Raw genomic sequence first — 14,199 nt, forward strand, 5'->3', positions numbered from 1 at the left:
AGATCCCACAGCCTTTTCTTTTTTTAAAAAAAATAAATTTATCTTTATTGTTGAAAGTATTACAGATGTCCCCTTTTTGCCTCCATTGATCCCCTCCACCTCGCATCCACCCCACTCCAGGCCTTCCCCATACCAATGTCTGTGTCCATGGGTTATGCTTATAAACACACAAGTTCTTTGATTAATCTCTCCCATAGCCTTTTCTTTCTGCCACTGAGGACACAGTGAGAAGGCACAGTCTGCAAGCGAGGAAGAGGCCTCACCAGAACCCGACCATGCGGGCACCCTCACTGTGGTGTTTTGTCACAGTGGCCTGAATTGACCAAGACAGAGAGGGATATCATACCTGTAGCAAAAAGGGAATTCGGAGTTTATAAACTGCCAATTTCACTGATTCTAGGGAGGCATTGTCTATTTCAAGGTGGAGGGGCACAGCTGTGGGCCAAGTCAAACAGAGGCTGCCAGAGTGTAAATTTGTACACGGGCCGGGGCACACTCCAACCGCGGAGCCAAGGATCCAGACACACAGGTGAGCTTTAAACGAGGTAGATGAAGGTCGCCCAGTAGGACACCCTTTTTGTTGGTTTTCTCGCCCTTCTCCACTGTTTCTTTCAGAAAAGTATCAATCCCAGAACCACTCCCAAAATTAAATGACCTCTTCAGAGGTCATTTACACAACCCTCCAAGTACAGAACCCTATGAAATTAGCTTAGGGTTTGTGGTTGGAAGGGAGGGATATAAAACTCAAATCATCATTCTTTTGTGATACAATGAAAATGGATAATCATGTGGCTCCATTCTGGTTCTAGAAGTATCTAAACAAAGACACCAGTTCACAGCGCATTTCACACATCATGACGCATGCAAGTGTGTTCTCCGGCTTTAATCCAGAGGGCACCATCCAAGCCATCATCCTTGTGTCTTCTGACATGTGTTAAGGGAGGAAGCCTGGAACCCTCCTTGTTTCTGTAATTTATCAGTTAAGCCATTCCTCCCCTGCCCAGTTTTACAATATAATCACTGCATCAAAATTAAATTTTCTCTGTCAATTTTTCAATGAAGACATACACTCCCGTGATTTTATGATGTATTGTAGAGTATTTTTAGCTGAAGAGACCAAAGTTCTTGAGCATGCTAACTGAAATTAAAAACATGCTAATATTAGCCACCCTAAGCCTTTTAAAGATAACATATGATCTTAAACTGGTTTTGACTTTTATTCAAAATGAAAAATAGCTCCCTTGTGATTCCAATATAGTTATATATAGTTTAGACTGTTCCTTCCATTGGCAGCCTCCTATTTGTTTTGCTTTAATTTCATACTCTACTGGCAATTATCCAGCTTCATTAACCACTTAGGAAATCTCTCAAGTACACTACAATGCAAGAAAAATTAACACACAGCAGTGTTCTTGAAGTAAAACTTGAAAAAAAAAAAAAAGCTCCACAAAGAATGAATCCTTTTCATTAAGTTCACATGCTAAGCCCTAAAAACACTGTAGGGACAACCCACACCAGGAACCTTGCTTGTGACCCTTGTGCTACACAAAAAGTACTCATTAAGAAACCTAAAGTGGCCACTGAGTGCCAATTACGCAGAAAGCATTTTGCTGGATATTATGAAAAAATTTTAAATGCATACTTTCTGTTCTCGTGGAGTTCATGGTCTATCTGGAGTGAAATGTGTATAAAATACACAAATCACCAAAGAGTTGATATAGAAAAAAAAAAGTTTGTGGAGGAAAAAGTCCCTCTTGAGTTTGAAGGTAAAAGGAGTCATTAGAGAAGACGTCATTGAGAGAGGGAAAGTGTAAGGAGTGAAAACACAGCAGGGGGAGGACAGGACTGGGGAAGGGAAAAGCTAATTTGGCAGGCACAGAGTTTATGGAGAGGAGCAGCAGGAAATAATGCTGAAAACAGCATTCGATATTAATTAGTTCATCAAGGACTTGCTAGTGCCAGACGGTAGACTAGGGGCTGGCGCTGCAAAGGCGAGCCAGACAGGCCAGGTTCCTGCCCCTGCCCCCCCCCCCCCGACATTATGGGGGCAGGAGACCTACTACAAAGAAAATGAACACATCACACCACGGGGAGGAGCTGGGTGGAGGGGTCTGCTCCAGATCTGGTGGTCCGACTACAGCTGTATGAATAAGGAATACCTGAAGGTGACACAAGACGGTGAGAAAAAGCCATCCTCCTACACAGAGCAAACACCAAACCTAAAGAGCTGAGTCAAGAAGGAGCTTGGATCCTTTGAAGCACCGAAAGGAGTCAGTGTGGCTAACCCAGGGCACGAGGACGTCCTCCGAGGGAACGTACGCAGCCCCCCTTACCATGTTAAACACCACCCTCTTGCAGTTACGCACCACCGTCACAGAGGACGAGAGCCACTGCCTAAGCCACATTCCCGGGGCACAGCGGGGGGCGTTTCTTCACAATGCTGCTTTACTTTTAACGCTGTCGCAGCCAGCCGCCCGCCACTGCGGTGTGAGCTGCACGGTGTGTTTCCAGTGCCTGATCGGCGCCTGGTGTACTGAAGCCGCTCCAGGAAGGTCTGCAGAACGAACGAACCGACCGAGGCCCACCGATCTTTCTCCCGAGTGGCCCGTCACGGGAGGCAGGGTTGGCGCAAAGGAAAGCAGGCCAAGAAGTGAGTCAGAAGGTCCACCTATGGTGCTAGTCTTACATTAATGCTACTCTCTTCAGGGTTCTTATCTTTCCCAGGTAAGGACAGTCCCCGTCCCTTGTGTGCTCATTTCAGGACCTTTTCTTGAAGTGAGCAGGAACTCAGAAGCAGCACCCACACTCAAGCGGCCCGTTTCATTAAGCGCTCCCCTCCCCTCAGTTCCTCCACCGGGAATGTCTGGAAGTATCTCTTAACTCCAACGCTCCTTCTTAGTGTTCTGCTAGAGTTCATTAAGGAAAAATACTATTGGAAGAAAAGGGGATTACAAAATAGTCACGGGGATGTAGAGGACAACGTAGGGAATACAGTAAGAAATAGTACCGTGATGACCATGTGCGATGTCGGGCGGGTACTAGACTTACTGGGGGATCACTTTGTAAGTTACGTGTCTGACCACTATGCTATACACCTGAAACTAATATAATATTGAATGTCAACAGTAATTGAAACATTTTTTAAAAATTAAAAAAAAAAAGAAAACGGGAAGAAAATACCTCTTGTTTGGGGGGACTGTGCCTAACTTTCCTCTGTCCCCATCCATACTGAGTGAGTGATTATTTCTAGTTTGTAGCTTGCAAAACCTCCTCAGGCCCCACTGCACCCTCCTCTAGAGTCCCCTCTGTAGCCTCCTTTAGGCGACAAGGTGTCCTCTGTACCCCACCTCTGTGTAAAGGAGAGAGAATTCACTCTGCAAGGCTTCTACCCTTTGCAGACAAGAATGGACCGTTTTCTCCTTGTGACAGTTTTTCTTTACTCAGGACTCTCAAGCTCACCCACGTGCGCAGGCCAGGCAAACAGCAGGCAGTGGGGGGAACCTCGGTGGTTGGGTCAGCACGTGTGCCCTCTAAAAGGAGCAGGCCTCCTGTCCAACAAGCACATGCTCAGACCTCTCTGCTGCAGACCCTGGCCCTCTAGCTGCAGGGACAGGGCCTGGGTTTTCACAGGGTTTAATGCAGGATAAGTGCAGAGGAGGACTTGTTTTCTTTTAAAGTTTATTCCCTCATAGTAAACCAGAAAAAAACACCCCCAAAACAGCAAGGGAAATCTCAGTGATGGGAGGAGAGAGGGTGTGTGTGTGGGGGGGGGAGGGAGGGGGAGTAGGAACAGGAGGGAGGGGAGGGGAAAGGGAGGAGATCAGAGACTAGAAACAACAGAGAACAGTGTCCCAGGGAACAGAGGGGAAGAAAGACATCCTATTGGGAAGAAGCAGAAAGAGAACAGAGGGGGAAAAGAGAGGCTGGGGACAGTGAAGGGGAAGCTGAGCCAGGCTCCATCCTACGTCCTGGCCTCTCTCATCAGAACTCCCATCCCTCAGCTGTCACTGGCCCTGGCCCTGACCCTCCTGGAGGAAAAGTCCAGTCACCTCTAGTGGCTCAGGAATAACAATGCCCAGCCTCTGGATGGGAGTGCAGAGCATAGCACATTCTAACTCCAGCCACACTCAGCCCTCACGTGGACACTGATTCCCCCTGACCGACAGTGACACAGCCTTGGGACGCACAGCCTGCGGAGGAGCCAGGCCGACAGGAGCTGTGGGACCCTAGATACAGAGGGACCTTCAGGGCCCCATCCTGTTGGTAGAGTTGTTGGGGAGCGCTGACTAAGGACAACTGGGCTACGACAGCAGTGAGCCCTTGCTGGGCACACAACATAGATGGACAGCACTCCATGAAACATGACCCGGGATGACTGACAACTGAGTCTCGCGCTTTTCTACAGGAGCTGCCGTCACAGTCAGCACTTGGTCCGGAGGATGGTGTGGGCTGAAGTCATGTCAGTGCTCACAAGAGGCTCAGAAAGGGACACTAAGACTTAAACCCTCTCTATTTTACCAACAATCCGTGAACCCAAACACGGAAGGGTTCAGCACCACGGAGGCAGTGAAAGGTCACCCAAAACACATCTTTCATTGGGCTACCGCTTCAGACAACATAAGCCTGCTTCTAAATATACTTTTAATTCTAAAGCATTGGTTGAGTCTTCAAAGAGGGTACAGCACTGAACCTTCATTTCAGAAGTTAATAAAAAACATTTTGAAGAAATTTCATTACGGGCTTAAATGGGAGTTTTAATATGTGTACTGAATTGATAAGAGATGTGAATACTTGCACTGATCTGGTGCAATGGATGATAAGCGGTTTCAAGGTAAAAATGGAATAATTAATCATTTAGTATATATTTGAAAAGTTTTGAGTTTGTAAGAAAAGTTCTATGCTAATTTAAAGTATTAACTCATATCTTCACCTCAATGTTTAATAAAAAATTGGAAAGAATATTTTCCCTACTTTCCACCTTTCCTCCAAGTCCCACATCGCTAGTACAGGGGAAGGGTGAGATCTCTGGGACCTGCACATCTGTTTCGCAGCTGAAGACAAACAGTGACGATTAGTTATTGAAGTTCTGGTCACTGTCTTCAGCAGCAATGCGTCCATTCGTGAAACGGAGGCACCCCCATGTCACAATTCTTTACCATACACTTCATCCTTATGAGAGAGGACAACTTAGAAGGCCCCTTCTGGACTGACTGACAGACCGTCTGGTTCATTTGTTCAATAGCTCCTTTATTCAGCAAATATTTACGGATTACCTACTGTGCCTCGGACACAATGTAGGTGCTGGAAATTAAAAATGATGAGACAGAGTCTGTGACTTCAGTGAGGAGGTACCACTGAAACAAGGGTGGGTGGGGGATATGGACACCTGAAAAAGAGCTGTCAGCGCAGGTGAGAGGTGGACCCAGACAGCAGAGGGCTGGTGGAGAGCAAGGCAGAGCCACATCAGCGCATCCTTCCCTCCGATGAGCATCCCGTGCTCCCCTGCACAAAACGCCAGGCCACTTCCTTCACTTCGGTGGCAGGGCGCCGACGTTCAGGGACGGGCCAAGGGGAAGCACAGGGGCGTGCTCGGCAGAGATGCGTGTGCAGGCACTGGCAGGCGACGAGCAGGCGTGCTCCAAGACCTCCAGTCCACGTCTCACCGGCAGTTGGCGGCGGGAGTCACGCTTCCTTTCGGGAAGCTCCCCCTTTCCCTTGGCGTCTGTGACATAACGCTCTCCTGTCTTCCCTTCTTTAACCTCCACCTCTAAAATGTGTTCAAAACTTGTACCTTTAGCCTGGGCCTCTCTTTAAGTTTCTGACCTGTATAAATAACTGCCTCTTTAATATTTCCTCTTGGGTAATCTTTCAAAGACAATTCAACTTTAGCATGTCTAAAATTGGCCTCTCTTACTCTTCCCTTCCAAACCCTGGTCCTCTATCCTTGTTCCCTATTCCAGGAAGTCACACCAACCAAATCCCACCTGGCACTTCAGGGAAGCCTGGAAGTCATCCTAGACAATGACCTCTTCCTCCCCTCCAACCGCTACTAGAATCCAACCACCAGCAATTCCTGTTGATTTTGCCTTTCAACATCTTTGCATGTCTCTCCATGTCCACCATTACAATGCCTTGCATTCAGGCCCTTCCTGCCACAGGGCCTTTGCACATGCTGGCGCCTCAGCCTAAATCAACTCTCCTCCTCCTCTACTTCCTTTGCCTGGTTGACACTAGCTTGCTCAATCCAGGGAGCCCTTTCCTGACTAGATCAACACCTCCCATGAACTGCTTGCTCTCAAAGCAATTTTCCTTTTGATATTTATCACAGTAACACCTTTGGCATTCTTTGAATAATTTGTTCCTCCCATTAGACTGTTACGTTCCATGAGACAGGGACTATATATATATTTTTTTCACTATTCCAAAACCATCGTTTAGAACATTGATGCACATTAGTAAATACTCCCTGCATAAAAACAGGATGAAGCATGCATCTGCATTCAGACTTTAGTTGCAGGCCATCCTCTGTAACTTAGTTTCCCTAAGAAATACAGGGTCTGTGAGAGCACCCTGTAATAGAGCTACCACATCAAGCTCAATCTGACTACAAGGCTTTATGTCATCTCCAAGTGTTTCCTGGGAGTAGCCTTCTCTAGCCCCAGTCCTCTGAGAAAGATAGCTCTACCCAGTTCTTTCTAGTTGAGAGAAAACTTACAGAAGTATAGGTTTGGGTTGAGGTCAAAAGTTTTAAGAACAAGAAACAGACTTTTCATTTAAATATTATATAATATCATAACATTTAAACTACTTGTAACATTACAAAGCGGCTTTTGCTGTTGGTTCCATTTATCTCTATTAAAATTTTCTAGAACAGATAAATGCTTAAAAAGCTTACACGACATTTTCTTTTTCTTTTCTTGGTTTATTATTTCTTATTTCCAAAACTCTTTAATGACATTAATTCTCTCAGGCTTCAAATATAAGGTGCTTTCTACTAAGTTTCATTTGTTAAGAAGGATTCTTACAATTTTGCACTTGGTTTGGAACCTGTACACTTGGATGTTTGCACACAATTAAAAATTAATAGATAACACCAAAAATATAGACAACAAAAGAAAAAAAATAGATAAAATGGACTTCGTTAAAATGAAAAACTTCAATTTTAAAAGTGCATCAAAAGAGATTATCTCCCAGTCAGGCGTGGCTCAGCGGCTGAGCATTGGCCTAGGATCCAGGAGATGGTGGTTCAATTCCTGGTCAGGGCACATGCCTGGGTTGCAGGCTCGATCTGCAGTCGGGGGTGTGCAGGAGGCAGCCGATCAATGACTCACTCTCATCATTGATGTTTCTCTCCCTCTCCCCTCCTCTCTCTGAAATCAATAAAGACATACAAAAAAAAAGATATTATCAAGAGAGTGAAAAGACAACCCACAGAATGGGAGAAATTTACAAACCATGTATCTGATAAGGGTTTCACATCCAGAATATATGAAGAACTCAGACAACTCAAGAACAAAAAGATAAGCAACCCAATTAAAAATGGGCAGAGGACTCGAATGGAAGTTTCTCTGAAGAAGGCATACAAATGGCCAAGAAGCACATGAAAGATTCCCAACATTAGGAAGATGCAAAGCAAAACCACGACCGGATGCCACTTCATACCTACTAAGAGACACACCTGTCAGACAGAGAAAGCACATACAGTAAGATATCACTCATATGTGGAACCTAAAAAAGCCAAACTTGTAAAAATAGAGAAGAATGGTAGTCGTCAAGGGCTAGCGGGTGGGAGAAGAGGAGAGATGCTGTTTAAAAGTACTAACTTAACTTGTAACATAGACAAACAAGTCCTAGAGATCTGGAGCACAGTACACTGAATACTGACAATACTGTATTATAATCATTAAAATTGCGTAGAGACCAGATTTTAATTATTCTGCCACAAAAAGAGAAATGATAATTATGTGACCTGATAGAGGTGCTCTCGCCACAATGGCAATCATATTACAATGTGTAACTGTACCAAATCAACATGTTGCATACCTTAAATTTACATGATGTTATATATCAAATATATGTCCAACTCCCCCCAACACTTCTCACCTATTAGTATAGCTATTAAACACACACACACACACACACGAAAACAGAAAACAAGTGTTGGCAGGGGTGTGGTGAATTTGGAACTCTTGGGGCATTGCTGGGAATATGAAGTGGTGCCACTGCTGTGGAAAACAGTCCTGTGGTTCCTCAGGATTTAAACATGGAATTACCATGTGACCCAGCCGTTGCACTCCTGGGTATATACCCAACAGAAATGAAAGCTGGGATTCAAACACACACTTATATGCAAATGTTGACAGCAGCAATATTCAACAGCCAAAGGTGAAAACAACTCAAATGTCCATCAACAGCTGAATGAACAAACACAATGTGGCCAATTCTCTTTATGTGATAAAAATAAATAAAGAACTATGTTCTAGAAAGTTGCAGCAAAGACCGAATTAGAGAACACTACCCTGTTCCTCCTAGGGGAACTGAGGATTAGGTTCTCAAGGTTCATTGGTTGTACCATTTTCATCAACTGATCTATACATAGTCTTGTTTTATGTGTATTTCTGTTCAAGACACCTTATTAACATGTACCGCGGATTCATTAACATTGAACTCACCGCCAACAGCGCTGTAACTCGGGCCTGAAAGGAGCTTGTCTAACGCCTGTGTTTCCTCCCTAAGGCACGTCACAGCCTTCTCGCCCTTAGGAACACTGGACTTCAGCGCTACGCTTCGGAGCCGTTTTAAACGGTGAAATCACCCACAAAAGGCACAACAATGCAAAACCGTGGCACTAAACAGACCATGGAAAGGACACTTGCTTACAACGTGAGAAACAGGATGGTAGTCTCAGCTGAAACGCACATGCTGGGTGACTTAAACTTACTGCCTCTCTGTGCATGCCCGCAAACAGCCCCGAAAGTGCCGCGAGGATTTGACTCTGGGGTTATAAATAAATGTAGACAGTGGAGAATTCGCAAGTACAGAATCTGTAGTCAGTGAGGATCCACCATATGTACAATGGAGTAGGATTCAGCCGTAAGATGAAACTCTGATATGTGCTACAGTAAGTAAGGGTGAACGCTACGGACGTGTTAAATGAAATAAGCCAGATGCAAAAGTATATATTGTATGACCCCACTTATATGCAATCCTTAGAATAGGCAAATTCATAGAGGTCATCAGGGTTTCGGGGTGGGGGTGACTGCGGAATTACTGCTCCATGGGGTCAGAGTTTCTGTTAAGGACAGTGAAAAAGAACTGGAGATGGACAGTGGGGACAGTTCTACAGCAATGTGAGCGCAATTAGGGCCCCTGCCCTGTACACTTAAAATGATTAAAATTCTGTGGCATATATTGTATGACAAAAGTTTATGTACTAAATTAGATTCAATGGATCACTTTAATCTTCTGTTAAAATGAAAATGGAGACACCCTGGATGATACTAACAGGGATTCTTATTTGCTCACACTTCCTTTCAAAGGAAAGACCCTCCTTAATATGTTTTTCTTTTGGTTTATAAGCCATATTTTTAGACAGGTCTATTATTTAATACTATGAACTAATTGTTGAGGAAAACAAGTAAATTAAAATGTGATTGCCAGTTGTTTGGCCTCACTTCATGCTTTTGGTGAAAATTTACGCAGGAGTGGAATTATTCTTTGTAATTGCCAAAAGAAGGGTCACCTTGAGAACCAACAACTGATGTTCCTGATTTATCTTGGAATAAAGTTGTCTGCAGCTGGCCGTATTTGGGTGAACTAGTACTCCTAGGTCAATTAGCACTGGTACTATTTCAGTATATTGGCACTGTGTGTCCACTTTGAATCTTTTCCATTGCTTTTGTTTCTCTGATCATCAATCTATTTCTCATCTGCTTCCTTCTCCATGGAAAACCCCTATTTTCATATCTCTAGAGAGAGCCATCTGTTAGAATATGGCTGTGGTTCACTCCATAATTCAAACGCTCCTTTTTATTTTCTGTATTTCTTGACCCAACAATTACAAAGAAGCACCGCTGGATATAAACAGATAAGATGTGCTAATGTGGAAGACAAACAGTATTAAAATGTAAACTTAAAACATAGGAAGGAATTCAAAGAAAAACCTACTGTGATTCTTTCACTCTTTTAAAATGCATCATAAAAGCAAAAATGTTTCACTAAAGAATAACATTTTGGCTTCTCTTATGACTGCAAAGAAGAATAGTTATGACTGTCATGAAAACACACTGAGCAGTTGTATACTGTTAACAAAAGAACCGTTTTATGAACAAGCACACTTCCTACATTCACACTTTTTAGAAATTAGACAGTCTTCTCAACTGAAGTAGATACCAAAAGCGGCTGTTTTCTATTAATCGTGGCTTTGCACCAGTCAAGTTTTTGGAGCCAATTGGATATTTTTCTTTTGGGACAATTCCCACATACTATTATGTGAGATTTATATATACTGACTTATATATATATGCAGGCATGTGCATGATAATTTGGTAAAGAGTAATTTTTAAGTTCTCAAATGATAGATTTTTTTTAACTCTTAAAAGATACAAGGAGCAGTGGATTCTTTCACAAACACACATCTGTTTAGAAATCAAAAAGAAGCATAACAAATAACCCTGCAGTTCGTTTTATGAAGGTTAATTAACAGGTACTCACTCATTAAAGACCAGGTCTGGTGCAAAATAGAGAAATTGGCTGTTCGTATGTTTGTATGACCTCCAGCTCAAGGCAAACGATGACAGACACATCCAAGAATACTGGATGAGTGTAATTTGGTCCTCAAGAGGCAAGTTTTTAAATCCTGAAGAACAGAACAATTAAACACAGAAATACATTTAGCATTTAAGTACATTCCAGAAAGAAGCTTCTTAAGTCAGCCTCCAAACAGCCACCTTCCTCTAACAGACTCCAATCGATTCCACAGTCATTTATAGGTCATTCACCCTAGGTCTGGCCCTGTTGAAGGCTTCATTTCAATTCATCCTAAATTCTCAATGAGGATGAATGGCCAGGGCAAATAAAACTGGGGGGTTCAGGGCGTTTCGTTGGATGCTGGTCTAAAACCCCTGGTTAGCCTGAAAGAGTCTGTATGAACCTGTAAAATGTCTTTATTCTACTCCCAATTAATAAATTAACATAAAATATAATGTAATGACCATCAGCTACTGTGTATCTGCAACAATGGAAGATTTTACTCTTCATGAGTTTGTCATGGTTGAAAAGCATTATTACTTGCTTCCTATCATCTGGGATAACACGGGACTTCAACAAAGTTCTGAAGTCGGATAAGCACTCTTGGGCCCTGTCCTCCCCTCTCCCACAGGCCTCCTTTCTGGGCCTCAAGCCCTTTTGTTCCTTTTTCCAGGCCCTGTATTCCCAGGGACTTTAGGCTATTCTTTCATTTGTAGAGTTTCACCAGGGGAAGCTCCTCTCAAAGAATCAGTCATCACAGCTCTCCCCAATCAGTTTTCTTATGGCTGCTGGTTGACCACAGGTCATTTAAGAAAATACTTTGGATAAATGAACTGGGACAATGTGATAGCAATTCTAAGCGATGTTTCTGCAGATTAATAGAAGCCATATTAATAAAATCCTACAGCATAAAAAATGACTCAAGTAGGAATTTCAAGGACAACTTAAAGGGTGCTGGAGGTAAGATGCTATGTTTTGAAAGAACAGATTTTCAGGGGCTCATACAACTTACTAGATAGGTCTTGGTTTACTTGGTCTGTGGTTAGATCAGCCCTGGTTATGAGCTGCTAGTAACAGGCTGAGTTTATACTTTCATGACCAGATTTCTGGGATGAAATTTTCCATTGCAATCATGCACACAAGAAATGTACGACATGTTAACCATAGAACCCTTCACTCCAGCTGCTCAGGAAAGCGAGCACGCTGCCCAGATTTCTGCTACACCCTCCATTCATCTGATACCAGTTTAAAAATTTGCTATCAGGACAGAAGAGAAAGCCAACTCCAATCACTCTGTTGGATATGGTGAAATGGGTCGCCCTGGCCTGTCTAGTTCAGGACGCAGACCGTGAAAGGAGAGGCAAGCCTACCTGGAATTACCTTTGCCCACTTCACGACTTGAATCATCTGCTTGCCCGCGAGGCGGTTCAGCGTGGAGAGTAAGTTTTCGGCGGTGTCGGGCTTGGAGCTGTCGTAGCCTGCATACACGATTTCGGGCTCTATGTTTTCAAGGACCATCACAGGGGAGGGTGTGAGCGCGCGTGAGATTGTGGAGAGCTGGGGGACCAGCGCCGTGTTGACAGAGGGCTCTTTTGCGGGTGCGATGTAGGTCGTGCCTTCCTCGGGGCTCTGGGGCGGTGGGGGGGGCGGCGGGGGCTGCTGCTGCTGGGACTGTTCCTCATGAATTCCTTTTAACTTTCCCAGCTTCTTTGACTTCCGGGCTATAAAAAAATTATAAGCGATAAGAGCAAGTTAAAATCAAGACAGGGATATATACACTACAGGAGGTAAATTACGATCAAACTGACTTACACAGGGTGTGGCAAAAGTAGGTTTACATTTGATCAGATGGAAAATAATACAATAATTAATAAAGAATAATAAAGAATACACTCTGTGCTTCGTGTACTCACAACTGTAAACCTACTTTCGCGCCACCCGTATTGGTTAAAGCATGCCTTTCCTCTAAAGGTGACTTAAGATTCTAATAGAGTACCTTTTAAATATTTTTCTAACACCAGGCACTGTCCCAATGCTTTACATAAATGAACCAATTTAACGATTTTATGAGTAGACACTGAGTCTCATTTTATAATGAGACCAGAAGGGTTAAGAGATCTGCCCAAGATCGCACAGCAAGTATATGTAAAATAGAGACACAAGTTCAAGTATATGTAAAATAGAGACACAAGTTCAGAGGAAAGAGCAATCATTTCATAGGCTAATAAATTACGTATGCCTCAACTAAGTCTTTCATAAGTCAGTAATTCCCACTTATTATCCACCGGAGGGCTGCCAGCAAGCCCTAGGCTGGCCTGACTGAGCTTGTTATTCTGGTTCTGTCCCTGCTCCCTCTAATTAGCTTTCCCTGGCCTCTTTACCGGCTTCTCTTTGGTGCTTCTTACCCTTCCTGTTGCGGTCCCTGTGCAATCACTTGCTTATGCAGAGTAGTTATTTTGTGCACATGCTGCCAGCCCTGCCTCCCCAGCTCTATTGTGGATGGCAGAAACACAAAGATTGGGTGCTCCTCCTCTTTCGTAGCCCCGGTGGCACCTTGTAAAGGCTGCTCCTAGAGAAGGTGATTTACAGATTCCCACTGGATGGATGGGAGAGCAGTCAACTCCAAAGCAATGTAACAACTGGGAAGAAGTTAAATACCTGAATGATTTCAAACTGGACAGCTAACTAGTAAATGTATAGGAATTGATGCCACAAAAAAACATGTGCAAGTTACAGCAATACACACAAAATATAATCTTTAAAAATCTGTTACACTCTATGTTTTTAATATAAGTAAGGAATTCACAGATCATATACCCTAGAACTAAAAAATACCATAATACTACATAAGAATCCCACTTTATTTATTTATTAAAAGGAGGTTTATTTGTTTTTTAGGTTTTTTTATATCTTTATTGATTTCAGAGAGAGGAAGGGAGAGGGAGAGAGAGAGATAGAAACATCAATCATGAGAGTCATTGATCGGCTGCCCCCTCCACGCCCTCTACTGGGGATCGAGCCCGCAACCAGGGCATGTGCCCTGACCCAGGCATGTGACCGAGATCTCCTGGATCCTAGGCCGATGCTCAACCGCTGAGCCACGCCCAGCTGGGCAGAATCTCACTTTAGATTTTTAGGAGAACATATTATGTACGAGTGACCATATATATGTTCTGATATACCCAGAACGGCCCTGGTTTTCCAGCATGATTACCAATAGTGCCCTGTTTACTCCTAAAAGTGCCAGATTTTGGTCCATCAATAAATACTGTGTTCATCTTAGTTAAAAACCAAAGCAGCATTTCTAACTTGAAGAGCAACTGTGTGACTTTCACACTTCTCTCAATGTTAGTTTTATTAAAACAGATCCTGGAAAATGAAAGGATGAAGAGGGGGTATCGGCAGGTAGAAGGCAGGTTAGGTGGTGGGTGGCAGGTGGGGGGGTGGGGA

The 14,199-nt window shown here is 43.6% G+C and overlaps 1 protein-coding gene across 3 annotated transcripts in view; it reads right to left on the reverse strand.

Annotated features, from left to right (window-relative positions):
* The window catches only part of NR3C2 (nuclear receptor subfamily 3 group C member 2), a 284,027-nt gene that overhangs the window by 44,347 nt on the left and 225,481 nt on the right, over window positions 1-14,199 (reverse strand). For all 3 annotated transcript variants that reach the window (XM_081136385.1, XM_081136384.1, XM_081136383.1), the window contains exons 5-6: window positions 12,120-12,470; window positions 10,714-10,858 (exon numbers count right to left, since the gene is read on the reverse strand). In XM_081136385.1, the coding sequence (XP_080992511.1) occupies window positions 10,714-10,858; window positions 12,120-12,470 (496 nt within the window). The remainder of the gene's footprint in view (window positions 1-10,713; window positions 10,859-12,119; window positions 12,471-14,199) is intronic.

Source organism: Miniopterus schreibersii (genome assembly GCF_964146895.1).
Source record: "Miniopterus schreibersii genome assembly, chromosome: 4".
NCBI classification, from domain to species: domain Eukaryota; kingdom Metazoa; phylum Chordata; class Mammalia; order Chiroptera; family Miniopteridae; genus Miniopterus; species Miniopterus schreibersii.